This window comes from Malaya genurostris, chromosome 2 (genome assembly GCF_030247185.1).
Source record: "Malaya genurostris strain Urasoe2022 chromosome 2, Malgen_1.1, whole genome shotgun sequence".
NCBI lineage: Eukaryota > Metazoa > Arthropoda > Insecta > Diptera > Culicidae > Malaya > Malaya genurostris.
In genome coordinates this window covers 269,362,701-269,387,278 of record NC_080571.1, presented here as the reverse complement: position 1 = coordinate 269,387,278, position 24,578 = coordinate 269,362,701, and the positions used below count along the sequence as shown (strand labels likewise).

The window sequence follows — 24,578 nt, the reverse complement described above, 5'->3', positions numbered from 1 at the left end:
TTCACTATTATCAACCATCATAGTTGAACTTATAATTGTTTCAATTGAAAAAAAACTCTGAATAATACTGTTCCTTTAAAAAACAATTGTAATGTACTAGTACTAGTAGTGTACTTCTAGTTTTACTAGAAGTAATATCGTAAATAATGATGTATGTATAATGATGCATGATATGCAGATTAAAAAGGAAAACAATTGTTTGAAGCGAAATTGGTTTGTACACTTGGCCCAATACATTCAGTGAAAGTTTTTTTTACTGAATTTCTTGTTTTTTTTAGAAACGGCCCATTTCAGGGCCGTTGCTAATGTTTTCTCTTTTTTTCTCTGATCAAGTGCTCCTAGCTGCCAACTGTACTGTGGTCCATGGCAGCCGATTGTGCATTCTAAGATCTTTATTAATATAACATTTTTTTTCCAAAATTGAATTGTAGTGAAATCTATAAAATCATATTCTCTGATAATCAATTTCATTATTCTCTGCAAAAGCGAAGAAAAAAACTTACATTGGCCACTACACGGTGAAAACCAAGTGAAATGAATGTAGGTACTTATTACGGAAGTTGTTTCAGAGACAAAAGTAATTACTTAAAGCATGCTTCATTTAGAATTGGAACAAACTTTTGCTCATATTGTGGCGCTCCTGGTGGACGGATTTGGAAGCTCTTGGCGCCCACGTGTCGGGAATTTTGTCAGCTTCACGTATGATTTTTGACATTCCGAAAATCGACTGTACTTTGTAAACAATCAACATGGAAGCCGAAAGAAGGAAAAAAAATTGTGCACAGTTATTTGGAAAATCCATTGTGGTCTGCATCTAAGCTAGCTAAACAGCTGAAATTGCCCAGAAATACCGTATGGCGCGTTATCAAACGGTATAAGAAAACATTGACGACGATTCGGAAGCCTCAAGCCGATCGTCGGAGTCGAACTGACGACCGGAAATTGCGTGGTAAGATTTTGAAGACGATTAAGAGGAATCCTCATCTGTCGGACCGTGATTTGGCCAGAAAATTCGGTGCTGCCCACTCCGGGAAGGAATCAAGTCGTATCGAGCTAGCAAACAGCCAAATCGGACCATGAAACAGAATAGTGTGGTCAAAATTCGTGCTCGGAAACTATATGACCAGGTGCTGACCAAGTTCAACGGGTGTCTTCTGATGGACGATGAAACCTGTGTCAAGGCTGACTTCGGTCAAATCCCAGGTCAAAAATTTTACTTGGCAACGGCTCGGGGGGATGTTCCAGCCAAATTTAAATTTGTTTTTGCCGACAAATTTGCAAGAAAATTTATGATTTGGCCGGGCATTTGCAGCTGCGGCAAAAAAACGAAAGTTTTCGTTACAAATAAGACAATGACATCGGAACTATACCAAAAAGAGTGTCTCCAAAAACGAATTTTGCCGTTCATTCGATCCCACGACCATCCTGTAATGTTTTGGCCAGATTTCGCAAGCTGTCATTACAGCAAAGCCGTTTAAAAATGGTATGCAGAGAAAGTGGTCCAGTTTGTTCCGAAAAACCTTAACCAACTCAACTGCCCCCAGTTCCGCCCTATTGAGAAATACTGGGCAATCATGAAGAGGAGACTCAAGGCAAAGGGAAACGTTGTCAAAGACATCAATCAGATGACGACCTGGTGGAATAAGATAGCTAAAACGATGGACGAAGAAGGTGTGCGCCGCCTACTGAGCCGTGTTATAGGAAAAATTCGAGAATTCCTTCAAAACCGTGACGAATAATTTTATCCGTATTTTTTCTTAAAAGTATGAAGAAAACGCTACATTTGTATAAAAAAAGATCTTGAATACAATAATAAATAACTGAAATACAGGCAATTGTCTTTGTTCCAATTCTATTTGAAGCAAGCTTTAGATGTACTTGATGTCATTATGAACATCACGCCACCAACATTTTGTTGAAAAAAATAGTTTTTCCCATCACAGTGATCGTGATACTGGTAATATGTAAAAACAAGTGAAGTGACATGTAAGTGAAGTGAATGTGAAAGTGAAAGTGAGAGCGGTAATAAGGGCCATTATGTCAATAAAAAAATCCTAAAACCTAAAAATGGTTTGGTTGGTCGTTAAACGGCATAGAACCTTAGCATGGCCAATCTATATAAGATTTGTACGTCAAACTTTGTCAATACCACAATACCAATGATTTCACCGAAATGTTACATTCCGGCTTCCACAAACCGAAACCTTTCATATCTGCTGTTGTTTATAATCTGCTCATCATCAGATGAGTTCTTGGCTAGCTCAGCGTACGTTGGTCTACATTTCCGTAGTGCAGGGTCATGCGATAGGCGCTTGCATAAAATCGCTTTGACCGCTGTTATCAAGTCAGACGGTTGTCCGAGACCTACTCCGTGATCGACTTCCTAATACTTGTTCCGATGTGGTGCTATTGTGCCCGGTCAAGGTAACCAGTCCCTGGTGAGTGGCGCGTTGCGTCCATCGACTTTTCTAGTGATCGCATTGTTTTTGTGTTTTAGATTATTTTTCACCACCATGCTTTTTGGTATACAATAGGTACTTCCTGTCTCGGAAATCCTCACAAGCGTCATCCAGTGTTCTTAGAAGTGCTTATTGGAATTTGATATTTTTTTTATGAGCTACTTGCTAAGAACTACGCGAGCCAATATTTTCGTACATGTTTGTGTCTACGTTATATTATCACCTCACCGCTGCGATGAGCTTTCATGGAATTTGTGTCCCGAGTGGTAATCGATTTTCGTATTTTGATTTCGAGTTTCGAGAAAAATATAAGATGAAATAAATGATTGACAATTGATACTTGATCAGTTTTAATGAGAATGAACTATGCCTAGGAAAAATTTACGTTACGTTTTCAGATAAAAAAATAATGTTACTGAAGATTGCTTATATACCTAAATCTTGGTGTGCTTTTTATCGGCGTTTTCAACAGACACTTTAAACTTTTCTACTGGAACTGTTATTATTGAGTTTTTAATTAAAATTTGTGACTGTGCCCGAGAGAAGGTTATTGTATTACATTTCTTAATGTTTAGTGACATGTCATTTCTGTTACACATGACCAAGATCTTCTAAATATTTATGTAGCACAACAATCTACAAGACTTGTGGTTATGTGATTATATTCTGAGATCATCAACATTCCTTCTTTAAATGACGACAATTCACTGCATAGAGTAGCACAGCCGATCCGTGGAGAACGGAAAATATCCTTTAAATTGACAGGTCATAATAATAGATGGTCATACAAACTTACTTTGGCTATACTGGTTTCGGTTTCAGGTTCCGGAAGTAGTCGTCTCACATCGAATTCTCAAAGATAAGATTTGAGATTGAGATTGAGGTTTGCTAACAGATAATAGTTCGAGAAAGTCAAATCAGATGAACAAGATGGATGGCCAAGTAATGCTCATGTGCTTCACGTAAGGCCATTTCACAGCGATTTTGGTCTTCAGTCGCTTCAGTATACTATGACGATCCCAGAAAACCGCGCCGACTTCAGTCTATTGTCGGATAATCATCATTTCATCTGGTGTATAATGATGAATCCTGTCAAACATGTACTCGAAGTGCGCTTGCGTTCGTCTTTTTAGGCCAAAATAAGTATGTGCGGGAGCCAGCGGTAGGATATCTTTCTCATCTGCAGGATCTTGCTTAACTAAGGCAAGCTCGCGCACTTTTTCATTTCGGTCATCCAGCACAGTTTTATGTATTGTTATTATTGTCGTTTATTTTGCTCAGATTTTATATCGTTTTTGACACTGTTCTGTGTGACCGCTTCGTAGGGTCTGTCACTGCGTCTTTTGAGTTTTGTCCATCACGTAACTCTCAAAACCTAAACAGCCCATAATTTTTTTATAGTTTCTGTTTCTGATTTCGGAAGGGATCAGGGCCCCTCGAGCCCCCCCCCCCTCCCCCCCTCTCTCGGGATACGTGTCTGATACAAAGCAATTTAGGGTGGAAGTGGGGTGCGGATTTGCTTAATACATCGTCAGTCCTGTAGTTTTCTCTGAACCGATTATTGGTAGAGATATATCACATCTTCTTCGTAATTCGAATTTAATTCAAAAAGACATGTGGCAAATATTTTCCTTCACTGAAATATGATACTCACCGGTTAGCTCATTGCAAACTTAGAAGTTTGAAAATAGCAACCTGGCTTTCAAGCATTTAATAAGCCGGAAAAATTTCGGTAGATTCATAATTTTCTTACTGGTAATTGAATGAATTTTTCTAAAATGCCATCGGAAGTCGATCTGCACAGCGAATATACACACTGAGATCTTTTTTATGCGGATTTAACATTCCTCTGTAGAAAGGTAATCGAATTGCTGGAGTAACCGACTTTTGATCGGAGCTCCGGGAACCCTAACTGTTCTATATCATTCCGAGATCAGATGTGTGTGTGCACATTTTTAAAGATTTTTCTCTTCGCACAATTTTCTCGGAGATGGCTTAACCGATTTTAACAAGCTTAGCTCTTTTCGAAAGGTACTTTTGGGTTGTGAATCAAGTTCCAAAATTAAGTGGCTGACACTGCCGGTTCTGGAGATATGATCGTACGAGTGACGTAACCGACAAACCGCACTGTTTTATATGTGTCCACTTTTCTCAAAGATGGCTTAGAGGATTTCAAAAAGCCTAAGCTCGTTTGAAGGATATTATTGGATCAAGTTCGAAAATCAATAAATTCCGGTTTCGGAGATATGATTGTAGAAATGACGTAGCCGGCAAACTACACTTTTGTTCTAAGCTTAGCCTCATTTGAAAGCTACTATTAGATTATTGATCAAGTTAGATGATAAGACGACTAACTCTTTCGATACCGTAGATATGACGATATAAGTGACGCAACCGACAAGTATAACTATTTACTATACGCATAATTTTATCAGATTTGACCAACAGTATCTCCGGAACCGGACATTTAAATGTATTACTTTCAATACATTTGGTTTGTGGAATGCGGCCGAATATTTGACGTAAGCGTTGAAGCATACTTTGGTTATTTACCCGAATCAATCTCAATAAATTTTTATTAAATATGAGCCCAAATTCGTGTTGGAATTTATCTCAATAAACGAAAAAAGTTTTAATGAGACTGTGTAAATGACAAAATAGAAAGGCATTATAATAGCACTAGGTGGATTAAACTGTATTTTTTAATACGGATTTCCAAAGTTATGCTGATTTTTATATGGGCTGTTCGGTGGGCTGATGTCCTTTTCCACGAATTGTACATTATTTTTGACAACCACTGTAGAACGGAGTTGGCGTAGTGGGCTGAAGCCAAATCCGGCCAGAAAAGAGGAGGAGCTTTATGCTTTCTGTACAGTGGCAGCATTCTCTTCTTCAAACATTCTTCCTCGTACACCTTGGCGTTAATTGTGCCCTTCGTGAAGAAAATCGACAACCGCAAACCACAGGTACAAATTGCTTGCCAGACCAACACCTTCTGCCCAAACTTTTCCATCGCCACCGTGGTGTCAGCGTCCTCCAGGTCCTGGTACACCGATTTCGTATAATATTGCGGTCCGGGCAGCGCTCGAGAGTCTTGCTTGGCGTAGGTTTCGTCGTCGATCAGGATGCACCCGTCTTTATTCTGTAGAATCCGTTTAAACAGTTTTCGCGCTCTTGTTTTGGCTTGAACTTGCTGTACCAGGGACCCGTTTTCCTACCAGATACCAAGAGATTGTTTGTACATTAACTAACAGATCGGCTGAAAAGTTCGTATCGTTTCTATGAGAGGGTGCCACTAGAATTAAATCCATATTATTTTCAGTTAGTACCAACCTTCAAAAGATACGTTTATAAATTTGACAGCTGTCTGATTATAAGTTTGTGAGATATTGCATTTTGAGTGAAGCTACTTTTGTTATTGTGAAAAAAATGGAAAAAAGGAATTTCGTGTGTTGATGAAACATTACTTTTTGATGAAAAAAAGTGCCGCCGATACCAAAAAATGGCTTGATGAGTGTTATCCAGACTCTGCTCCGGGCGAAGCAACAATTCGTAAGTGGTTTGCAAAATTTCGTACTGGTCATATGAGCACCGAAGACGATGAACGCAGTGGACGTCCAAAAGAGGCTGTTACCGATGCAAACGTAAAAAAAATCCACAAAATGATTTTCGATGACCGTAAAGTGAAGTTGATCGAGATAGCTGACATCCTAAAGATATCAAAGGAACGTGTTGGACATATTATTCACGAATATTTGGATATGAGAAAGCTTTGTGCAAAATGGGTGCCGCGTGAGCTCACAATCGATCAAAAACAACAACGAAAAACCATGTTGAAATTGAACGAATTGGGCTTCGAATTGCTCCCTCATCCCCCGTATTCTCCAGATTTGGCCCCCAGTGACTTTTTCCTGTTCTCAGACCTCAAGAGAATGCTCGCTGGTAAAAAATTTAGAAGCAATGAAGAGGTAATCGCTGAAACTGAGGCCTATTTTGAGGCAAAGGACAAATCGTACTACAAAAATGGTATCGAAAAGTTGGAAGATCGCTATAATCGCTGTATCGCCACTGATGGCAATTATGTTGAATAATAAAAACGAATTTTGACAAAAAAATGTGTGTTTCTATTAAACGATACGAACTTTTCAGCCGAACTGTTAGTATAACCTTCAGAATGAAACACGAGAAAGAGAAGTCAGGTAGGTACTTCCGGCACCGGAACTCGAGAACTGGTAAAATCGATGTCGATTCGGCCATCAACTATCATGGCGTACAAACTCTACTAGTTTTTTTTCAAATTTTGAAGATTGTGTACGATTCAAAATTGCGTTGCAATCAAATTAACAACAGCAATACTATCTACTACGATCTTGAAATTCTTGCCACTCTCTTGTTTAACAAAAAATGGGAGTTGAAAATTTATTTCAAAAAACCCCTCCTTCTAGTCTAAATGCCGATCCTTTTCAAATTATATAAATTTCGTCATTGACCCTCTCCCCCCCTGTTAAGGACACTTGCTACACTCTTTCCCCCCTGAAAATGTCCTAATGATAATCTCTGATGAGCAAGAAGTATCTGCGCCAAATTTGATAGCAATCCGTTCAGTAGTTCCGGAGTTGTGCTGTTACAAACATTACATCCCCTTTTTTGAGAGACGTACTTCATCCACCCCACACGAATACCTTTATAAGCATATCTAAGTTGCGTAAAAAGTATTGATAGTCTTCAAAAAGTATCGATTCTCGTCAAATTAAATAAATTTTTTCATGACCCCTGTTGAGGATACTTGCTACGCTCCCTCCCCATAAAAATACTCTTAAAACTATCTCAGAAGAGCAAAAAGCATCAATGCCAAGTGTGTTAGCAACCCGTTCAGTTGTTTCGGAGTTATGCCGTTACATTTCCCTTTTTAAAGGCACTTGCTACATCCACCCCCATATATATCATATCTAAGGTATGGAAAATGTTTGCATGATCTTAAAAATTTTTCGATTCTTTTCAAATTTTATAAATTTTTTCATAGCCTGTTAATTATACTTGCTACGCTTTCTCCCCTTTAAAAATACCTTTATGACTATTTCTTATGAGAAAGAAATAAATGTGAAAAATTTTATAGCAATTCGTGTAATAGTTCCGGAGTTATGCCATTCATTTCTAAGTTGTGCCAAAAATGTGTACGGTCTTCAAAAAGTACCGACTCTCGTCAAATTAGATAATTTTTTCCATGACCACTTTTGTTATGGCGCCCACTTCCCCATGGAAATATTATTATAACCATATCTGAAGAGCAAGAAGCACATGTGCCAGGTTTGATAGGAATCCGTTAAGTAGTTACGAAGTTATGCAATTATACCCCCCTTTTTAAAGGCACTTGCTACATCCACCCCCCATATAATCATGTCTAATATTTGAAAAATGTTTCTACGGTCTTAAAAAAGTATCGATTCTCGTCAAATTAGACAAATTTTTTCATGACCCCCCTGTTATGAACACTTACTACGCTCCCTCTCGTGTCAAAATGTCCTTATGAACGCTTTTCAGAAGAGCAAGAAGTATCTGTGCCAAGTTTGGTGGCAATCCGTTCAGTAGTTTCGAACGTATGCCGTTTTAATCATTATATATATATAGATTTTTTAAGTGATTGTCTTACCTTTCTAAATGAGAAGGGCAAAAATAAATATTTACAGTTTGTTTCTTTGATAAAAAGAAAGCTTACACAATTCTTTTCACTATGAGAAGTTGCAACATAATAAATAAATAGTTTTTTTCAACTTATAGAGTTTCTATAATAAATATCCCACTTCATCCCACTTACCCATATCAAATATGCGCACACACAAGCTATTATTGCTAGTGCTTCAAGTAGATTAGTTTGAATCTTCGGTGTATTTTCAAAATAAAAATAAATGTTCCTTGTTTTACAACGAATACAATTCAGGAATACGTACAGTTTCAGAGCGTTCAACAAACCAGTAATGCCCGAAAGGTCATCAGCGGCGGGTCAAAATCTAGAAAAAAAACAGTGGCGATTATTTTACACGAGCTAGCGCCCCTTATTCACTTGGGGAAGTTCTTATAAAGTGAACAGTTTCTGTCCGATCGGACTACAAAGTGGACGTCAGTTGTCTCCAAACGTAAATATATAAACTGTACTGTTTAGTGAATTGAATGACGAAAGCGTTGCCATATTCAAAGGCACTAAAATGTTAAAATTAGGATTTTTAATAGTGTTATTTGTGGGATCGTGTCTAGCAGGTAAAGTTTATGTTAATATCGGTGATAAGTTGTGCTCAGTGGTTTTACTCCGTCTGCTTGGCTGGCCTGAAAAGTTAAAAAGTTGCACAACTCAAATGAATTGCGTTTCGGAGTTTTTGCGGTTTCTTGATGTTCAATTTAAACATTTGTTTGCAACAAAAAACTATTTCTGTGAACTATTGTTTGTTTGGCTTCGTAACGCAGAACGTGACACACTGAGAAAAACATATTCTATATGTATGCATTTCACTAGTTTTCAACGGTTGGACGATTGAACTTGATAATATCAAGTGTCACAATAGGCTAAACTATATGGAATCTTCTCGGAAGAATTCGGGCAAGGTTGAAAAGTTAGTTCACTAACAAAACCACATTAGAGTGCATAAATACAACTCATTTAGCGCATAAATGCATCTGCTAAGCTGTAAGAAAGTATTTCGCATTTGCTCAGCTATCAACATCAGTTTCTAGAAAAAGAAGCGGAAAGCACACGCAATCTTATTGCCGAGTTCAAGAGTTCAGAATTAATAATTCCGAGTCTCAGAACTCGGATTATCAGTATATAACACAATACTACTTTCGGAACTTTACCAGTGTTGTATTCAATAACTTAAAGTGATTACTTAGAAGATAAGGATAAATAATAAACCTAGCACTGTCCGTTGTAGCAAGGATAGGATCTGGGACGGAGGATGTCATTGCTTCGTTGACAGACACTGCACGGTGCTGGCGATCCACAGACGTTGCAGGTCATTGGTTGAGAAGTTGGTGGTGACGGTGGCGGAGGCGGTGTGGGGAAACATCGGTTGCAGGGAGCTGGAGCCCCACAGCTGTTACACGATGGAACTTGGGGTAGCTTCAGAAGACTTCTGGCAGCATCTTCGATATTTTTGCCAAACTGAATATTGTTCGCCAGACACTGTTTGATGGTTTCGGATAACCGAGCTGGTTCGTTACAATACTGCCGCCGAATATTGGCTTCGCAGTAGCGTACGGCATCGCAAAGGAGTTCCGATTTACCGAGTTGGGTGTACAGGCGATCCAGCAGTAAGCCACTCTGGGGATCATAGAATCCAGCTCGAACGAATGCTGTGAATAGAAGATCGGGAAGTTGTGCCACTTGAAGCAGATTTCCCCTGCAGATATCGTCCAATACGCAGGGAGGTAGATTCTCGATGGCGATGCTTTCGATCATAAGTTGAGTTATCGTCAGTTCTCGGTAGGGTATGAACTGTTTCTCCTCGATCAGGTTACCAAAATGGCGATAGTAGCACAGGAATGTATGATATGCACGACCGAAATCATCGTCTTGCGGACGGCTTGATACAGTTTTCTGCAGACAGTGTTGAGTGCGGTTATCGTAGTAGCTGTCGGATTCCGCCGGTCGGAAGAAATTCCTAATAACGTAGTCCTTGACGCCATTTTCGTCTTCCCAAGCGTTCAAGTCGATCAGTATGCAATGAAGCAGTTTACGAACGCTTGGTTCATCCGGGTAACCATTCCTGGTGTAGCGTTCGATAGTTTCATTGGTGAGCCGTAGATAAGAGGCACAGTTCTGCTGTGCATCCGAAAGTGACTTCCAGTTGGGTGAAATCCAATGTTCTGCCCAGGACAGTGCTGGCAGTACCGCAGCTAGTATTAGAACGAATGAAGCGAATTGCATTCTTAGGGTACTGCACGGGTAGTTCGTTTGATAGTAGGATCAAAAGATATAGAACTAAACTGATGACTGAACACGCAACGTCCCACTTATATAGTGAAAGTAGTGAGAATCCACTGCTTCCAAGAGTATTGACCTTTCGAGCACGAATGCCGTCAGGTCAGGTAACTTCAGCTGTTTGTTCATGTAACCCCCCACGGTGAAAACAAAGCGTGCTGCGTAACTACCACAACATTTTAGGTTTTGTCACCTTTAAGTGGGAGTTTTATGTTTAAGAAAAAAAAATGTAAACATGGATGCAGTTCTAGTGCATCCAATTGCGCAAGTACTGCATTGGAATGGTGATAATATCTCTTTATGTAGAGATCGTATGAATACGTAGAACGGAATGAATACAAATGGAGTACTTTTTTTTTGCATAAGTTTTATTACAAAATGTTCCCCGGAAATTTTTTTTTATAATTGCGATTTGAAAATGGTAAAATTTTAAAAATTCAACAAAAAACTATCTTAATTGGCAAAAGTTTTCCATTTTTTGTCGTTGAGATGTCTGAGATTGTATAATAAAGAAGCACGATTAAGTTTCATTTTTTTAAGTGGGGAACCCACAGCGGAAACATTACGAATGCTGCAGAAGTGTTACAGTAAGCAAGTCCTACCAAATACAGCAAAAAATTCGTTAGTACACAAATGTTCAAAAAAGGCAGACAATGCGTTGAAGACGAAGAGCGTCCCGGTGGGCAATCGACAGTCATGTTCTTTTCGACTTTCATGATGTGATATTATTTTGGTGTTATGCGTCATTTGCGTGAAGTTATATGCCCTTCCCTACAGGGCTAACTGCACCTAGTCGTGGCACCCATAAAGTTGGGCGTCGTATGTATTAGTGACGACACTTGTTCTGATTGAAAATCGATTTTATAAAATCCAATTTGCGTATATGAGAGAATCCAATTAACTCTTTGCTTTATTCTATACGCAGACACTGAAAATGATTAGAAACTAACTGGTTGGACTGTAATTGCGGATTATAACACTATCATTTATGGCCCTTAGAACTGTCGATTTGTATATGCACTCTAAAAAATTTTGAATTTTACAGGTGACTTAATCCCTCATACGATGTTATTCATAAAGACCTAATTTGTCAAAAGACGGAAAATTTTATTTGTAGTGACTTAATGTTAGATGAGCTTGAATTTTACTGGTTTCGACTGTAACTTGCGTTCTGCTAGCAGGTTCGACTGTACAAATTTAAATGCACCATTTACCAGCCAAGCAGATGCATGCTTCTGTGGCTCAGTCGATTAACAGACGTACATGCGATCCAATGATTCTTGGTTCAAGTCGTGGTAGTTGCTATAAGTATTATTTTGTTTTATTTCAATGAATTTCATATCATGGAGTTTTAGACACAATATTAAATGTTCTTCCACGTAAATTTGCGTGAACTGCAAAGCTCCATTTATGTGCATCTAATAAGATGTAAAATCACAGAGTTGTTGCGAAGTGTGTGTACACACTTAAAAAACACTGTGATTTTACATCTTATTAGATGTACATAAACGGAGCGTCGCAGCTCACGCGAATTTTTGTGGGAGAACATTTAATATTGTGTCTAAAACTACATACATGAAATTCATTGAAATAAAAAAAAGAATACTGAGAGCAACCGTCGCGACTTGAACCGAGAATCATTGGATTGCAAGTACGTCTGTTAATCGACCGAGCCACAGAAGCATGCATCTGCTTGGCTGGTAAAAGGTGCATTTAAATTCATACAGTTGCACCTGCTAGCAGAACGCAAGTTACAGTCGAAACCAGTAAAGTTCAAGCTCATCTAACATTAAGTCATTACAAATGAGATTTTCCGTCATTTGACAAATTAGGTCTTTATGAATTACATCGTATGAGGGCTTAAGTCACCTGTAAAATTCAAAATTTTTTGGTGTGTAGGTACGATTATTCAACTGACGATGAATTCTGGGAGCTTCACTTGAAAATGGCAGCAAAGGTCAACTGAATTTGTATCGTATGCTGAAGATCAGTGGCCATAAATTTCATTTTCATCTGATATCATTCGATTGAAAGTGAAATTTTACCGCACTGCTCGGAATACATCTACTTGTAGTGCCAATTGATTTCAAGCTGAACATGTCTTAGTTAAAAGCCTTCTTTTTACTTAATTTTGTTTCTAACTTTTTCACAAATGGGCAATCCCTACGTCCACAAAATAGCAACATATAGAATGTTGATGCAAAAAACTATCAAAATGCTGCACGGGATTTATTGTTGACTTTTAGAAGAACCAAATTGTGGAATTCTCTACGATATTGAATACTGTTCGGAACCTTTTTCCCGAATGAATTTCGTCCAGTGGAAAGCGCACAAAGCCCATACCTTCGATTAGCAAAGAAGCAATCTTAATAGTTCTTTAGATAACATTAAGGTCTGAGGACAGAGAGCCATTTGTTGAGTTTTAAATCGACCACGTGGCTCGCTCAATACCCTTTGCGCATCGTATTTCTCTTGTACTCTCTCGTATATGAACAAACTGTAGCGGGTTGCCAGCATACATTTTATTATTTTGATGAGAAGTTTTATCACATTAATCTATCGTATGGGTTGGACATTACATGGATTCCAATGAACAATAAAAAAATATTCAACTTTCACAAAGATTGAATGTCTGTGTGTTTGGCAGCCTTGTCGAGCCTATTTTATTTCTTTCTCTTTTTTCAGAATGCTATCAGGAAACCAAAGCGAAAAAAATGGTGGATGCATTGAAACTGACTTTGTTTCACAGAAAAATACAAGACTTTATTTTTCATCGCGATAACATATATGTTTTTATGTACTAATCGCATCTAAACTTAATTATATAGACTTTGTCACGGTAGATTTATGATACAAGCCTTCAAAACCGAGATATTCGATGAACAAGTAGTGGTATGCATTTCCGAGCGTTTCAATTTTCAGCAGTTCTTCAGTCAAAAAAAATACAACACGACCGCTAAACTTAACGAATCATGCTGCAAATTTTACAGAATATTCTCAATTAAATTTCGAACACATTGTCAGGTGGGTTTTTCTATATTCTGCACCGTTTCCAAGCAAATTTAATTTGAAGCGGGTAAATAGCAAAAAACCTACCACTTTACGTTACTATCCTCAGCCATTAAGAGCCATTAGAACGGCTGATTTTGTCTAATGTTCCCTATCGTTGTCCACTTTTCGTTGCCTTTTTCTCCAATGCAAACGGCCACCAGTGAAACTCATATTGCTAATGTCCTACAGGATATACGCTCACATAAGAACTACACAGAAAAAAACGATGAAATTCACACGACATGTAAATCAATAGTATGATGAAATAGACATAAGTTGAATCGAAAATTTGATTTAAAACCGTGATAGATGTAAAAATAAATTGGATTCCATAGATTTTCCGATGAACTAGACTGTATATTTAAAAAAACGCTCAGAACTGTGAAGTAACTTTCCATTCAATTACCTGCTCCAAATATGTGCATGAAAATTGATGTAATTTCACAAAATATTCGTATCTGTGTAGTTGTTGTTTTTCTGCCGCTTGACGAACGGAACCTCATATTCGCCATTGACTGAAGCGTCAGTTGAATAATGCCGGGTGCAGTTCCACTTTCTTGAAGCAGATGGCGGTCTGTGCACTCGATGTGTTTCTGTTCCTGGATTATCAGAGACTGAAGCTAGCAAACGTGAAACAAACGGTTGATTTTGATGTTTCGTGTTTGGACCTATTTTGTTCACTATTTCAACAATGTTTTCGTAATAGACGTGGTATTAAAAACAATATTACACCTTCTTCCATTCGTTTCGAGAAAGAATTAGAAAAAATACTCAAACAGGGAAAAAGTTATAAAGAAATCAAATCTGGAGGAATTTCGTTACATTTTCGTGTTGTGAAATTTTGAAAATGCACCCAGGTGAACCTAGTAAAGAAAGACGTCAAAAGAAACAAACTGAACAAAGAGTCTGATCAGTAACTAAACATTTCCTCACTTGGTGGCGACAGTGTGCTATATAAATTTTGAATTTCTTGTAACTCCTCATTATGAAGACTAATTAAGATGGTTTATTCGAGGAAGTAGTTCTTATATTATTTATCATGCTAGTTAGCAAGCGAAGTGTTTGGGTTTCGTAACTTGAAATGAGATTGTTTTAGAAGAGTAGTGTATTCGAATAATTTTAAACAGTAGAAAAAATGAAAACTGTTTTTCCTAGAAGGTAATAGCAAGCTACTAGAGCATGAAAATAAATTTTGCTATCGATATCTGGAATTTGAAGAGTTTTGATAGAGTTCGAATTTTGTATTAAAACTCTCTATTATATAAATATTTTTTAACGAGTTTGATGAATTATGCCGGAAATTGATGTTTGAAGTAAACTCATATTCCAAGATGGCGTGTTCCGGTTTATCAACATTTTCATTAAGTTTGTTTCAAGTCAAAATTTGTTGATGTTTATTTAATTTAACAATTATGACCATAGATTGGCATCCGATAATCAGTATAAAAATATTGAATTCAATCTACACTACATCTATAATCTACGTGCTATTCGATATTTGGTTTAGCTGGAACCGAGTCGTCGAAGAATAATTTTTTCGAACAATTTTCTGATGCAGGACAACATGACAATGGTTGTGATTGGAAGCTGGTTTCCCCGGTTTTTAAATTACGGTAAATTTCACTTGCCTCCAGTCAGGTGGGACAATATTTTGCTCAAGAAACTTGTTGAACAAATCTAACACACGTCTTTTTGCGAGGTCGAGCTGATTCCTCACCAATTTGATTTTTTTTTCTGTCTAACCCAGGAACGTTGTTGTTACACGACAAGAGTGCTATAGTGAATTCCATCATTGAAAAAAGGCTATCAATGAAACCATTATTTGGAGGAGATTCCCGAATAATGATCTGTGTAGGAACATAATCTGGGCAAACCTTCCTAGCAAAGTCAAATATCTATCGGTTCGAGTATTCCTCACTCTTATTTCCTACGTTACGATTCCTCATTCGAGTGGCGGTGTTCCAAAGAATGCTCATTGAGGTTTCTCTAGACAAACCTTCGACAGAATGTTTCCAATAGCTACATTATTACGCTTAAAATATACTCTTGTACTTCGATTCTAAAACTAAGAATTTTTCAAAATTCTGTAATGTTTTGTGTTCATCCTCCTCGTTTTAAAAACGTATTGCAAAGATGTTGTTTCGCATGTTCTCTCTGGTAGAGAGAATGTACTTCTTTAAACGAAACAAATTTGCTTCGCACATAACAGTTCGACTGAAAAGTTCTTATCATTTAATAGAAACACACATTTTTTTTGCCAGAATTCATTTTTATTATTCAACATAATTGCCGTCAGAGGCGATACAGCGATTATAGCGATCTTCCAACTTTTCGATACCATTTTTGTAGTACGATTTGTCCTTTGCCTCAAAATAGGCCTCAGTTCCAGCGATTACCTCTTCATTGCTTCTAAATTTTTTACCAGCAAGCATTCTCGTGAGGTTGAGAACAGGAAAAAGTCACTGGGGGCCAAATCTGGAGAATACGGTGGATGAGGGAGCAATTCGAAGCCCAATTCGTTCAATTTCAGCATGGTTTTCATCGACTTGTGACACGGTGCATTGTCTTGATGAAACAAAACTTTTTTCTTCTTCAAATGAGGCCGTTGTTTTGAAATTTCGTCCTTCAAACGCTCTAATAACGCTATATAATAGTCACTGTTGATGGTTTTTCCCTTTTCAAGGTAGTCGATGAAAATTATACCATGCGAATCCCAAAATACAGACGCCATAACCTTACCGGCCGATTGTTGAGTCTTGCCACACTTTGGGTTCGGTTCATCGCGTGCAGTCCACTTATCTGACTGTCGATTGGACTCCGGAGTGAAGTGATGGAGCCATGTTTCGTCCATTGTTATATATCGACGAAAAAAATCGGTTTTATTTCGATATAACAGCTCCAAACACTGCTCAGAATCATCAATTCGTTGTTGTTTTTGATCGATTGTGAGCTCACGCGGCACCCATTTTGCACAAAGCTGTCTCGTATCCAAATATTCGTGAATAATATGTCCAACACTTTTTTTTTATATCTTTAGGGTGTCAGCTATCTCGATCAACATCACTTTACGGTCATTGAAAATCATTTTGTGGATTTTTTTCACGTTTTCATCGGTAACAGCCTCTTTTGGACGTCCACTGCGTTCATCGTCTTCGGTGCTCATATGACCAGTACGAAATTTTGCAAACCACTTACGAATTGTTGCTTCGCCCGGTGCAGAGTCTGTATAACACTCATCAAGCCATTTTTTGGTATCGGCGGCACTTTTTTTCATCAAAAAGTAGTGTTTCATGAACACACGAAATTCCTATTTTTCCATTTTTTTTCACAATAACAAAAGTAGCTTCACTCAAAATGCAATATCTCACAAATTAATAATCATACAGCTGTCAAATTTATACACGTATTTTTTGAAGGTTGGTACTAACTGAAAATGGTATAGATTTAATTCTAGTGGCGCCCTCTCATAGAAACGACACGAACTTTTCAGCCGATCTGTTATACCGGCAAAAAATTGCGTGTAAGCACAGTCTTAACTATACACAATTTCTTTATACTGAACCGATTTTTTACTTATTCTTCTTATTGATTTAATATTATTGTCCGGAAAAATGTACAGAAGCTTTCAGCCGACACAGTATTTGTATTTCTTTGTTGAATCACAATGAATCAAGATTAGGTACAAACAGACAATCAGATGCCCAAAAAGATGATTGAATGTTTCATAATCCAAGATGGCGATTTTCGATTATCTAGTAAGAAGATACTTACTTGATGGAAATTTCAGTAAATCATTATAATATTAATCCAGAGCTTTGAAGACAAAATGTACAGAATCCAAAACGAGTCGAGCTTTGGCTTATAAAAATAAATAAATAACTATTTCAATACTTATTTATTCTGTCGGAAAATTAATGTCAAACTTATTATTCAAACAGTACTTATGAAACAACTCAAACAATTTTTTTATATTCAATTTTGATTTGCAGACGTTGCTGGATGGAATGACGTTCAGGCAGACTTCAAACATGGCGATAAATATGGATCGTAAGCGTTCGAACTAATTTCATTCCTTATTGCATTTTATATCAATAGCAATTGAAGCATGATCACTAATCGACTATTTTTTCTGCGTTTTGCCGCCAACATTTGCATGACACATTTTTCATTAACACAAACGCGCTGTTGCTGCTGGATTGGTCTTCCACTTTTCCAGTGTAAACAATATTAAGGGATTGTGAGTACCGCTGACCGTATGATGAATATTGATTGATTTTGCATGTCAAAATATGAACTGACTCATTTCAATGAATTTTAGACATTACACCCAACACGAGGCTTCGGTGAATGCAGCCCGCAAGGGAGCCGCAGAACGATTGGCTCGAATCAGTAGCGATTCTGTGGCGGGCAATCCATGCGGGTCTACGATTTGTTACAGCAATTCAGGGTAAGCGACAATTTTGTGGAACTGTGCTTACAATGTGTCTTGATGTGATTTTGTTTTTCTTTCTATAGATTCTCTGATAACAGTGATGCTGAAACTGTTGGTCAAGGAATTGTTGGATTCACCGGTGGATCAAGCAGTGCCAGTAGTTCGAAGTATCAGGCAAGTTCCCATCGTGAAGCCGTTAAGAGTGCCGTTCCAGTTTACCCAGCAGTCGAAGGATCCAAATCAAGCTATGTCAGTGCTTCACAGCGTCACAGTGCCTCTAGTGTCAGTTCTGGTCAACCACTGAATTACATCGTCGGTTCCGATGGCGTTAAAACCAGATCAAATTTTGCGGCTTCTAGCGGATCAACCGTGGTCCAACCAATCATTGCATCTGCATATCCCATTGGCCAAGAAACGTCTCAGAGTAGTTTTTCAGCCGCAAATCGTGACAGTACCTCTGGAGTCTACGCAGTTCCGGTCGACACCAGCAATGCGTACAGAACTAGATCCAGTTATACTGCTGCATCCGAACGAGAAAGTTCTTCGGTAGCCCAACCAGTGCTTCCGGTGTATGCGTCTGGAGATCATGCTTCTAAATATGTCACTTCTGGTAGACAGGAAAACCGTCATCGATACTCTCCATCCAGCACCTACGTCGTCTATGGAAACCCTATTCCCGTGCGTGTGTACACTCCGGTGAATTCAAATTTCGAAAGCTCATCCCGTTTAGGAAACTCCGAAAGCTCGGTTGTCACCCCCGTAAAGGTATATCCAGTTCGTACTGCCGATCAGTATTCATCAGCTGAAGATCTACAATCGGTCCAATCCGCTAACATTCAACCGATACCAGTCTACGCAAGCTCGTCTGATCATTCTTCCCAGGCAGCATCCAACTATCGGTCATCATCCAGCTACCGTCCTGTCTACCAACCAGTCTATAACAATCGTGTTTCAGCTTCGGACCGAACCGAAGAATCTCACAGTGAAACGTCGGATAGTGCGGTTCCCGTAGTAGCGGCCGTTCCAGTTGTGAGTTCCGCTTCCGAACGGCAGGAAGAACGATATGGAGATTACACTCGCAAGGGTAGTACACATTATGTGCCGGTTGCCGTAGGCTCAGGATTAACTTCATCCCAATTATCAGCACACGATCATCGACGCACTCAGACCGGATCCTCATATGTTCCCATTGTTCCAACTGGAGGATCAACATCTTCTTCTTCATCGCAATATTCCGCACAAGAGCGTCGGGAACAGAAAGGTCACTCATATGTACCGATAGTTCCAATTGGATCAACGTCTTCTTCCTCTTCGAAGTACTCAGCGCAGGATGAACACCATCAGAGAGCAGCTGGTTATCCGTACGTACCAGTTTCGGGTACCTCGTCTTCCTTGTCTTCTCAGTATTCCGCGCAAGACCGTCGTCAGCAGCAAACAGCAGGAGGTTCATACTATCCAATCGGAGCAGTTAATCAAGGTTCGCGCTACTCGGCTTCTGAATCGGCCAATAGCTACAACCAACAACGACTTCAGGGGGGAAGTTTTGTTCCATACCCGATTACCAACGATGACCTAGGTCAACGATTTGGAGCGGGAGGACTAAGCTTCGGAACTAACAACGACCTCGGCGAACTGATGACCGAATCGGAACGTTTGGCCAAGCTGCAGGCAAAGAATGCCTACCAGGGTGCGGTGGCTGGAAGCTCTGCCATCGACACGGAAAACCGCTTCGGAGATGACAGTATTAGCGGTAGCGATTCCGGCTTAGGAGGATTCAAACGAACGAAATCGTGGTCAAGCAGCTCCAAGTGGGCTTCCGGACAGAAGGTAGATTGCGATAATATCTGCTAGAAATTGTCAAATCATTGAATCGTCGTTTTCGTTTAATCTCTCTTTCAGTACGATGATGCCGGTAAGGTTAAATCCTACAGTTCGCTTTCAACGGCAGAAAGTGAACAGCATAACATCGATGGAAAGAAGACCGGATACAAGGCTGCCACAACGACGCTGGAGGATGACGGCAAAGTTAGCACGTATAGCTTACACACGCCGTAAATGTAGGAATGTAGGATTAATGTTATTGTTAAGTATTTTTGACTGAAATAAATTTTTGAAATTCAAAACATAAAATTTTATCAATTCTTTGACAATGTTAGATGGAAAACGGATCAGGGTCATTTCGCCGAACGCCATTTCGCCGAAAGCCGTTTCGCCGAAAGTCATTTCGCCGCTTCCGACGGCGGGTCGGCGGCAAACTTCTGAAAAAATTTGAAATTACCTACATACTTGTTTTTTTTCGCAGAATCTCGGCAAAATAATTGTAGAGATTTGCACCGCCGAGTACCCGGTAATAATCTCGGCAAAAAATAAATTTGAGGAGTCTCGGAAATCTCAAATTCGACAAACGTCCGTTATTACTGAAGTTGTCAGCATAAAGTTTATTGTCTATTCAGCAAAAATGTAGAACGTAAATGACAGTTATCTAGTCGAATTTCGGCAAACGCATTTGCTGATTTCGGGATAATTGTTAATCAGCACAAGATTTTACCAAATCTCGGCAAAAAGATGCACTTTGCCGAAAAATCAGTAAACTACTAAACGAATCTCGAAAAACATAATATTGATTACTGAGCAATTTGCAAAATTGTGTGTTGCGATCTGTCTCGGCATTTTAATTTACCGAGCTCGAGAATTGGTTTTAAGTGTGTAGAAATAATTTAATTTTCAGCGCTCCGATGCACAAGTATTAGATTGCGCTATATAGAATGAACAAAACTAAATATTTCACTAATAAAAAATTAGTTTTCCGAAAAAATAAAGAGTTTTACGACAATGTGTCGTACCTTTTGTTCACCTTTTTTTTTTTTTTAAACAAAGGTTTCTATTTCGCTGGAATGCGCATAGACGGTATGCAATTTTTGCCTTTCTCTATAGAAAGATATTAGAATTGCTGGAAAAACCGACTCAATTTTCTCAGAGATGGCTGAACCGATTTTAATGAACTAAGGCTCGTTTGAAAGCCGAAATTTGAGCTAAATCGGACATAGGTAAGAGAACTACCCGGCGGTTAAGGTTTGAAAATGTTCGATCTTGAAAAATTACCATAGGATGGAGTATATGAGATTTCCGAAACTGAACATTTTTTTTATGTCAGATTTAGTGTCATCCCAAGAAAATTTTTTTTGAAAATATCGAGTTTGTGGGACTTGAGATTTTTTCGGAGTCCCAGAAAATCGATTTTTCGAAAAAAAATTTTTTCAATGTGACACTAAATATCGACGTTTCATGCAATTGTAAAACTTTTGGCATCAAAAAATTTTTTCGATTTCGGAAATTTCATGGCCGACTTCCGGCTCCGGAACCATAGGGTTTAGTGTTTAAAATTTCGAACCGTCATTTAGTGCAACGTTCGTTTATACCCAAAGAAAGTTTCTGAATTAATTCAAGTTCGAAAATAGAATTTCTTTACATATTCTTCTAGTGATATTTTTGAAAGTATCAGAAAGGCATCGTTTGCGAATTCGTTTGCAATCGGTGAAAGTCGACGGCATAAGATTTGGGAGAGTACCTTGTAGGCGGCGTTCAGCAGAGTTATTGCGCGGTAATTGCAGCAATCCAGCTTATCGCCCTTTTTGTAGATGGGACACACGATTCCTTCCATCCATTCCTCCGGTAAAATCTCGTCCTCTCAGATCTTGGTAACGACCCAGTGCAGTGCTTTTACTAGTGCATTACCACCGTGTTTTAGTAGCTCGCTTTGTAGTTGGTCAACGCCAGCGACCTTATTATTTTTCAACCGGCTTACCACCTCCTCCACTTCTTGGAGGTCTGGGACCGGCAGTCTATCGTCCTCCGCATGCGTTCCCAAGTTCGTTACCGCGCCGCCACTTTCGTACTCCGCCACATCGCCATTGAGGTGCTCGTCGAAATACCGCCGTCACCTCTCGATCACCTCACAGTCGTTCGTGAGAAGATCCCCGTTGGTGTCCTTGCACATATCGGCCTGTGGCATATGGCCTCTGCGCCAACGGTTCACCTTCTCGTAGAACTTCCTTGTGTCATTAGCACGGAACAGCTGTTCCATCGCTTCGTGATCTCGGTCTTCCTGTTGGCGCTTTTTTCTACGGGATACCGAGTTTAGTCGGTTCCGCGCCTGTCTGTATCGCTCCTCGTTTGCTCTCGTCCGGTGTTGCAGCTTGCTCGCCCAAGCTGCATTCTTCTCGGCCACTAACTGTTCACATTCGTCGTCGAACCAGTCGTTCCTTACGTTCAGAGTCGCCGTACTTAGCGTTGCTGATGCAGTGCTACCTATGGCAGAACGGATGTCTCTCCAGCCATCTTCAAGAGTAGCTGCACCAAGCTGCTTTTCCGTTGGTTCCGTTGCCAACTGCTGCGCGTAATCTTGGGCTACTCCAGCATCCCGGAGCCGCGCGATGTTAAACCGCGATGTTCGGTTTCGACGTTGGGTAGCCACCGTCGAAAGTTTTGAGCGCATGCATACAGCAACCAAGTAGTGGTCCGAATCTATATTCGCACTGCGGTAGGTGCGAACATTGTTGATGTCCGAGAAAAATTATCCGTCGATCGAAACGTGGTCGATTTGATTTTCGGTCTGTTGGTCAGGTGATCTCCAGGTAGCTTTGTGGATATCCTTGCGGGGAAAGAAGGTGCTTCTGACTACCATTCCTCGGGAGGGCGCAAAGTTGACACACCGTTGGCCGTTGTTATTTGATGCGGCATGCAGGCTGATCGGCGTGGGCAGCCGTCATAGGCTTGTTCCAGCTGCACGTAGAACGCTTCTTTCTCGTCATCGGGTCTCCCTTCATGTTGGCAATGCACGTTAATGAAACTGTAATTGAAAAAACGGCCTTTAATTCTCAACTTACACATCCTAGCGTTGATCGGCTGCCACCCAATCACTCGCTGACGCATCTTGCCCAGCATTATAAAGCCAGTTCCCAGCTCGTTCGTTGTGCCACAGCTTTGGGAGAAGGTAGCGACTTGCAGTTCCATGTTCCAAGTTTCGTCGCGTGGGTCTATGCCGATTGTTCCGGGTCGTATTCTCTCCTGTATTATTCGTAATAGATGTTTTACGGGCGGCTTATTAGGCCTACGCCAACCCCCTGTCTCGCCGGAGGATCATCGTGCTTGCTCTGTTTAACGTCCCAAATAGCACTAGGACGATCCCGTTGGTGGGGTTGCCACCTTGGATTTAGCTGGACGGGATGCAGCATTTCATACTCCGCCGCTGGATACCAGAACAGACGCTGTTTGAAGCCGCTTCTAACATGGAGTACAGACGCTCCGACATCCTCTAAAGAGGACTCCACTTCTCTGTCAGCATACGACCAAGGTCCCACCGGGGTTGGTTACCCCATCTTTCCTATAGTTGCTCGTACCCCAGCCGGCACCGCGGGGAGGTAGGGATAGGAGTTACTAGACAAGAGGCTAAGAGCCACACTGGGGCCTGAATTACGCATTGTCCAGTCGTTTACCAACCTGGATGGATTAAAATAGGTTTTTTAAGCTATCGCTAAAGAAATCGACGGTGATGAAGCGTTTTGGAAATCATAATTTGTCACAAGTCAAAAATCAAAGCAACATAATTGTAGTTAATGCTTTTCTAGACCCCTGCAGTTTCAATTGATTTAAAGTAAAAACTACGATTTTTCACACACAAAAAAAATGCATTTTGTACCTGTAAATCCTCCTCAAAGTTACAAAATCCGAAGAGGAAAACGTTGGAGTTGGGTATTTTATATGTTGAAAGTGTGTGCAAAATTGGTGAAGTATTTTTTTTAATGACGATGGACAAGGACTTTTGAGGCATGTTTTCGAAAAAAACTCGTTTCAAGTCGGATATCTCAAAAATCGAAGAAATCAATTTATTTTTCTAGGGGGCTGGTAGGGTCTAAAGGCTTCGAAAAATAATATTTTTTTTTGTTTTTTGTTATAATAAACCATTTCAAAAATGTTTTGTCAAATTTTACCTTTTCGTAGTGTGAGATAAGAAGAATAAAGGCCCATAATTTTCAGAATTTTATTTTCGTTAGGCTTGAAAATTCTACAAAATATTCTTGAAATATTTCACTATAAGAAAATACATATAAATATAAATGATTTTTTAAAAGTGTTAGACCCTATCCGCCTCTAATATATTGCATGGTACAAAAAAGTATTTGTTTAAAAAAACTATTTATTAAAAAATATCAGTATCAGTGATCGTAATGGATTTCTGACTTATATAATCGCAGTTTCCATGAATTGGTTACTTAGTATTGGACACTTTTCTGAATGAACTTACTTGTCACCTGCTGAGTTTCGTTGGTTACTGGTGTATTACGAGGTTGCATTCCATATTAACGAAATACTAAATCGGTTTCTTAATTTGTATGATTCAGGTATGTATTCAGGAAATTATAAAAAATTTTCGCTCTCTGTATTGAGATATGTATTTAAAACTCATAATGCTTGGCAGTGTTTGAAGGAATGTTAAATATTTATATTTCTTTGGTATAATGTTATAAATACATTGGAATATAGTAACGCACTTTTTCATTTCACACATGACACAGTGTTAGCTCTAAGATGCCAACAACGGTAAGGTCGTTTTCATGTTCGATTTAATGCATGTTAATATTTTCGTTACAAACTGTACAGCATC

The 24,578-nt window shown here is 39.3% G+C and overlaps 1 protein-coding gene across 2 annotated transcripts; it reads left to right on the top strand.

Annotated features, from left to right (window-relative positions):
- Positions 1-8,536: 8,536 nt before the first annotated feature.
- Positions 8,537-20,038, top strand: LOC131429970 (mucin-21). Of its 2 annotated transcripts, XM_058594523.1 has the most exons (6): positions 8,537-8,714; positions 17,472-17,529; positions 17,699-17,719; positions 17,801-17,929; positions 17,998-19,741; positions 19,814-20,038. In XM_058594523.1, exons 1-6 carry the CDS (start codon positions 8,663-8,665, stop codon positions 19,967-19,969), a joined length of 2,160 nt encoding a protein of 719 aa, XP_058450506.1. In that variant the 5' UTR covers positions 8,537-8,662; the 3' UTR covers positions 19,970-20,038. The 2 variants fall into 2 exon arrangements, with proteins under 2 accessions (XP_058450506.1, XP_058450507.1); XM_058594524.1 differs by lacking the exon at positions 17,699-17,719 and having other exon boundaries at positions 8,538-8,714.
- Positions 20,039-24,578: the final 4,540 nt, after the last annotated feature.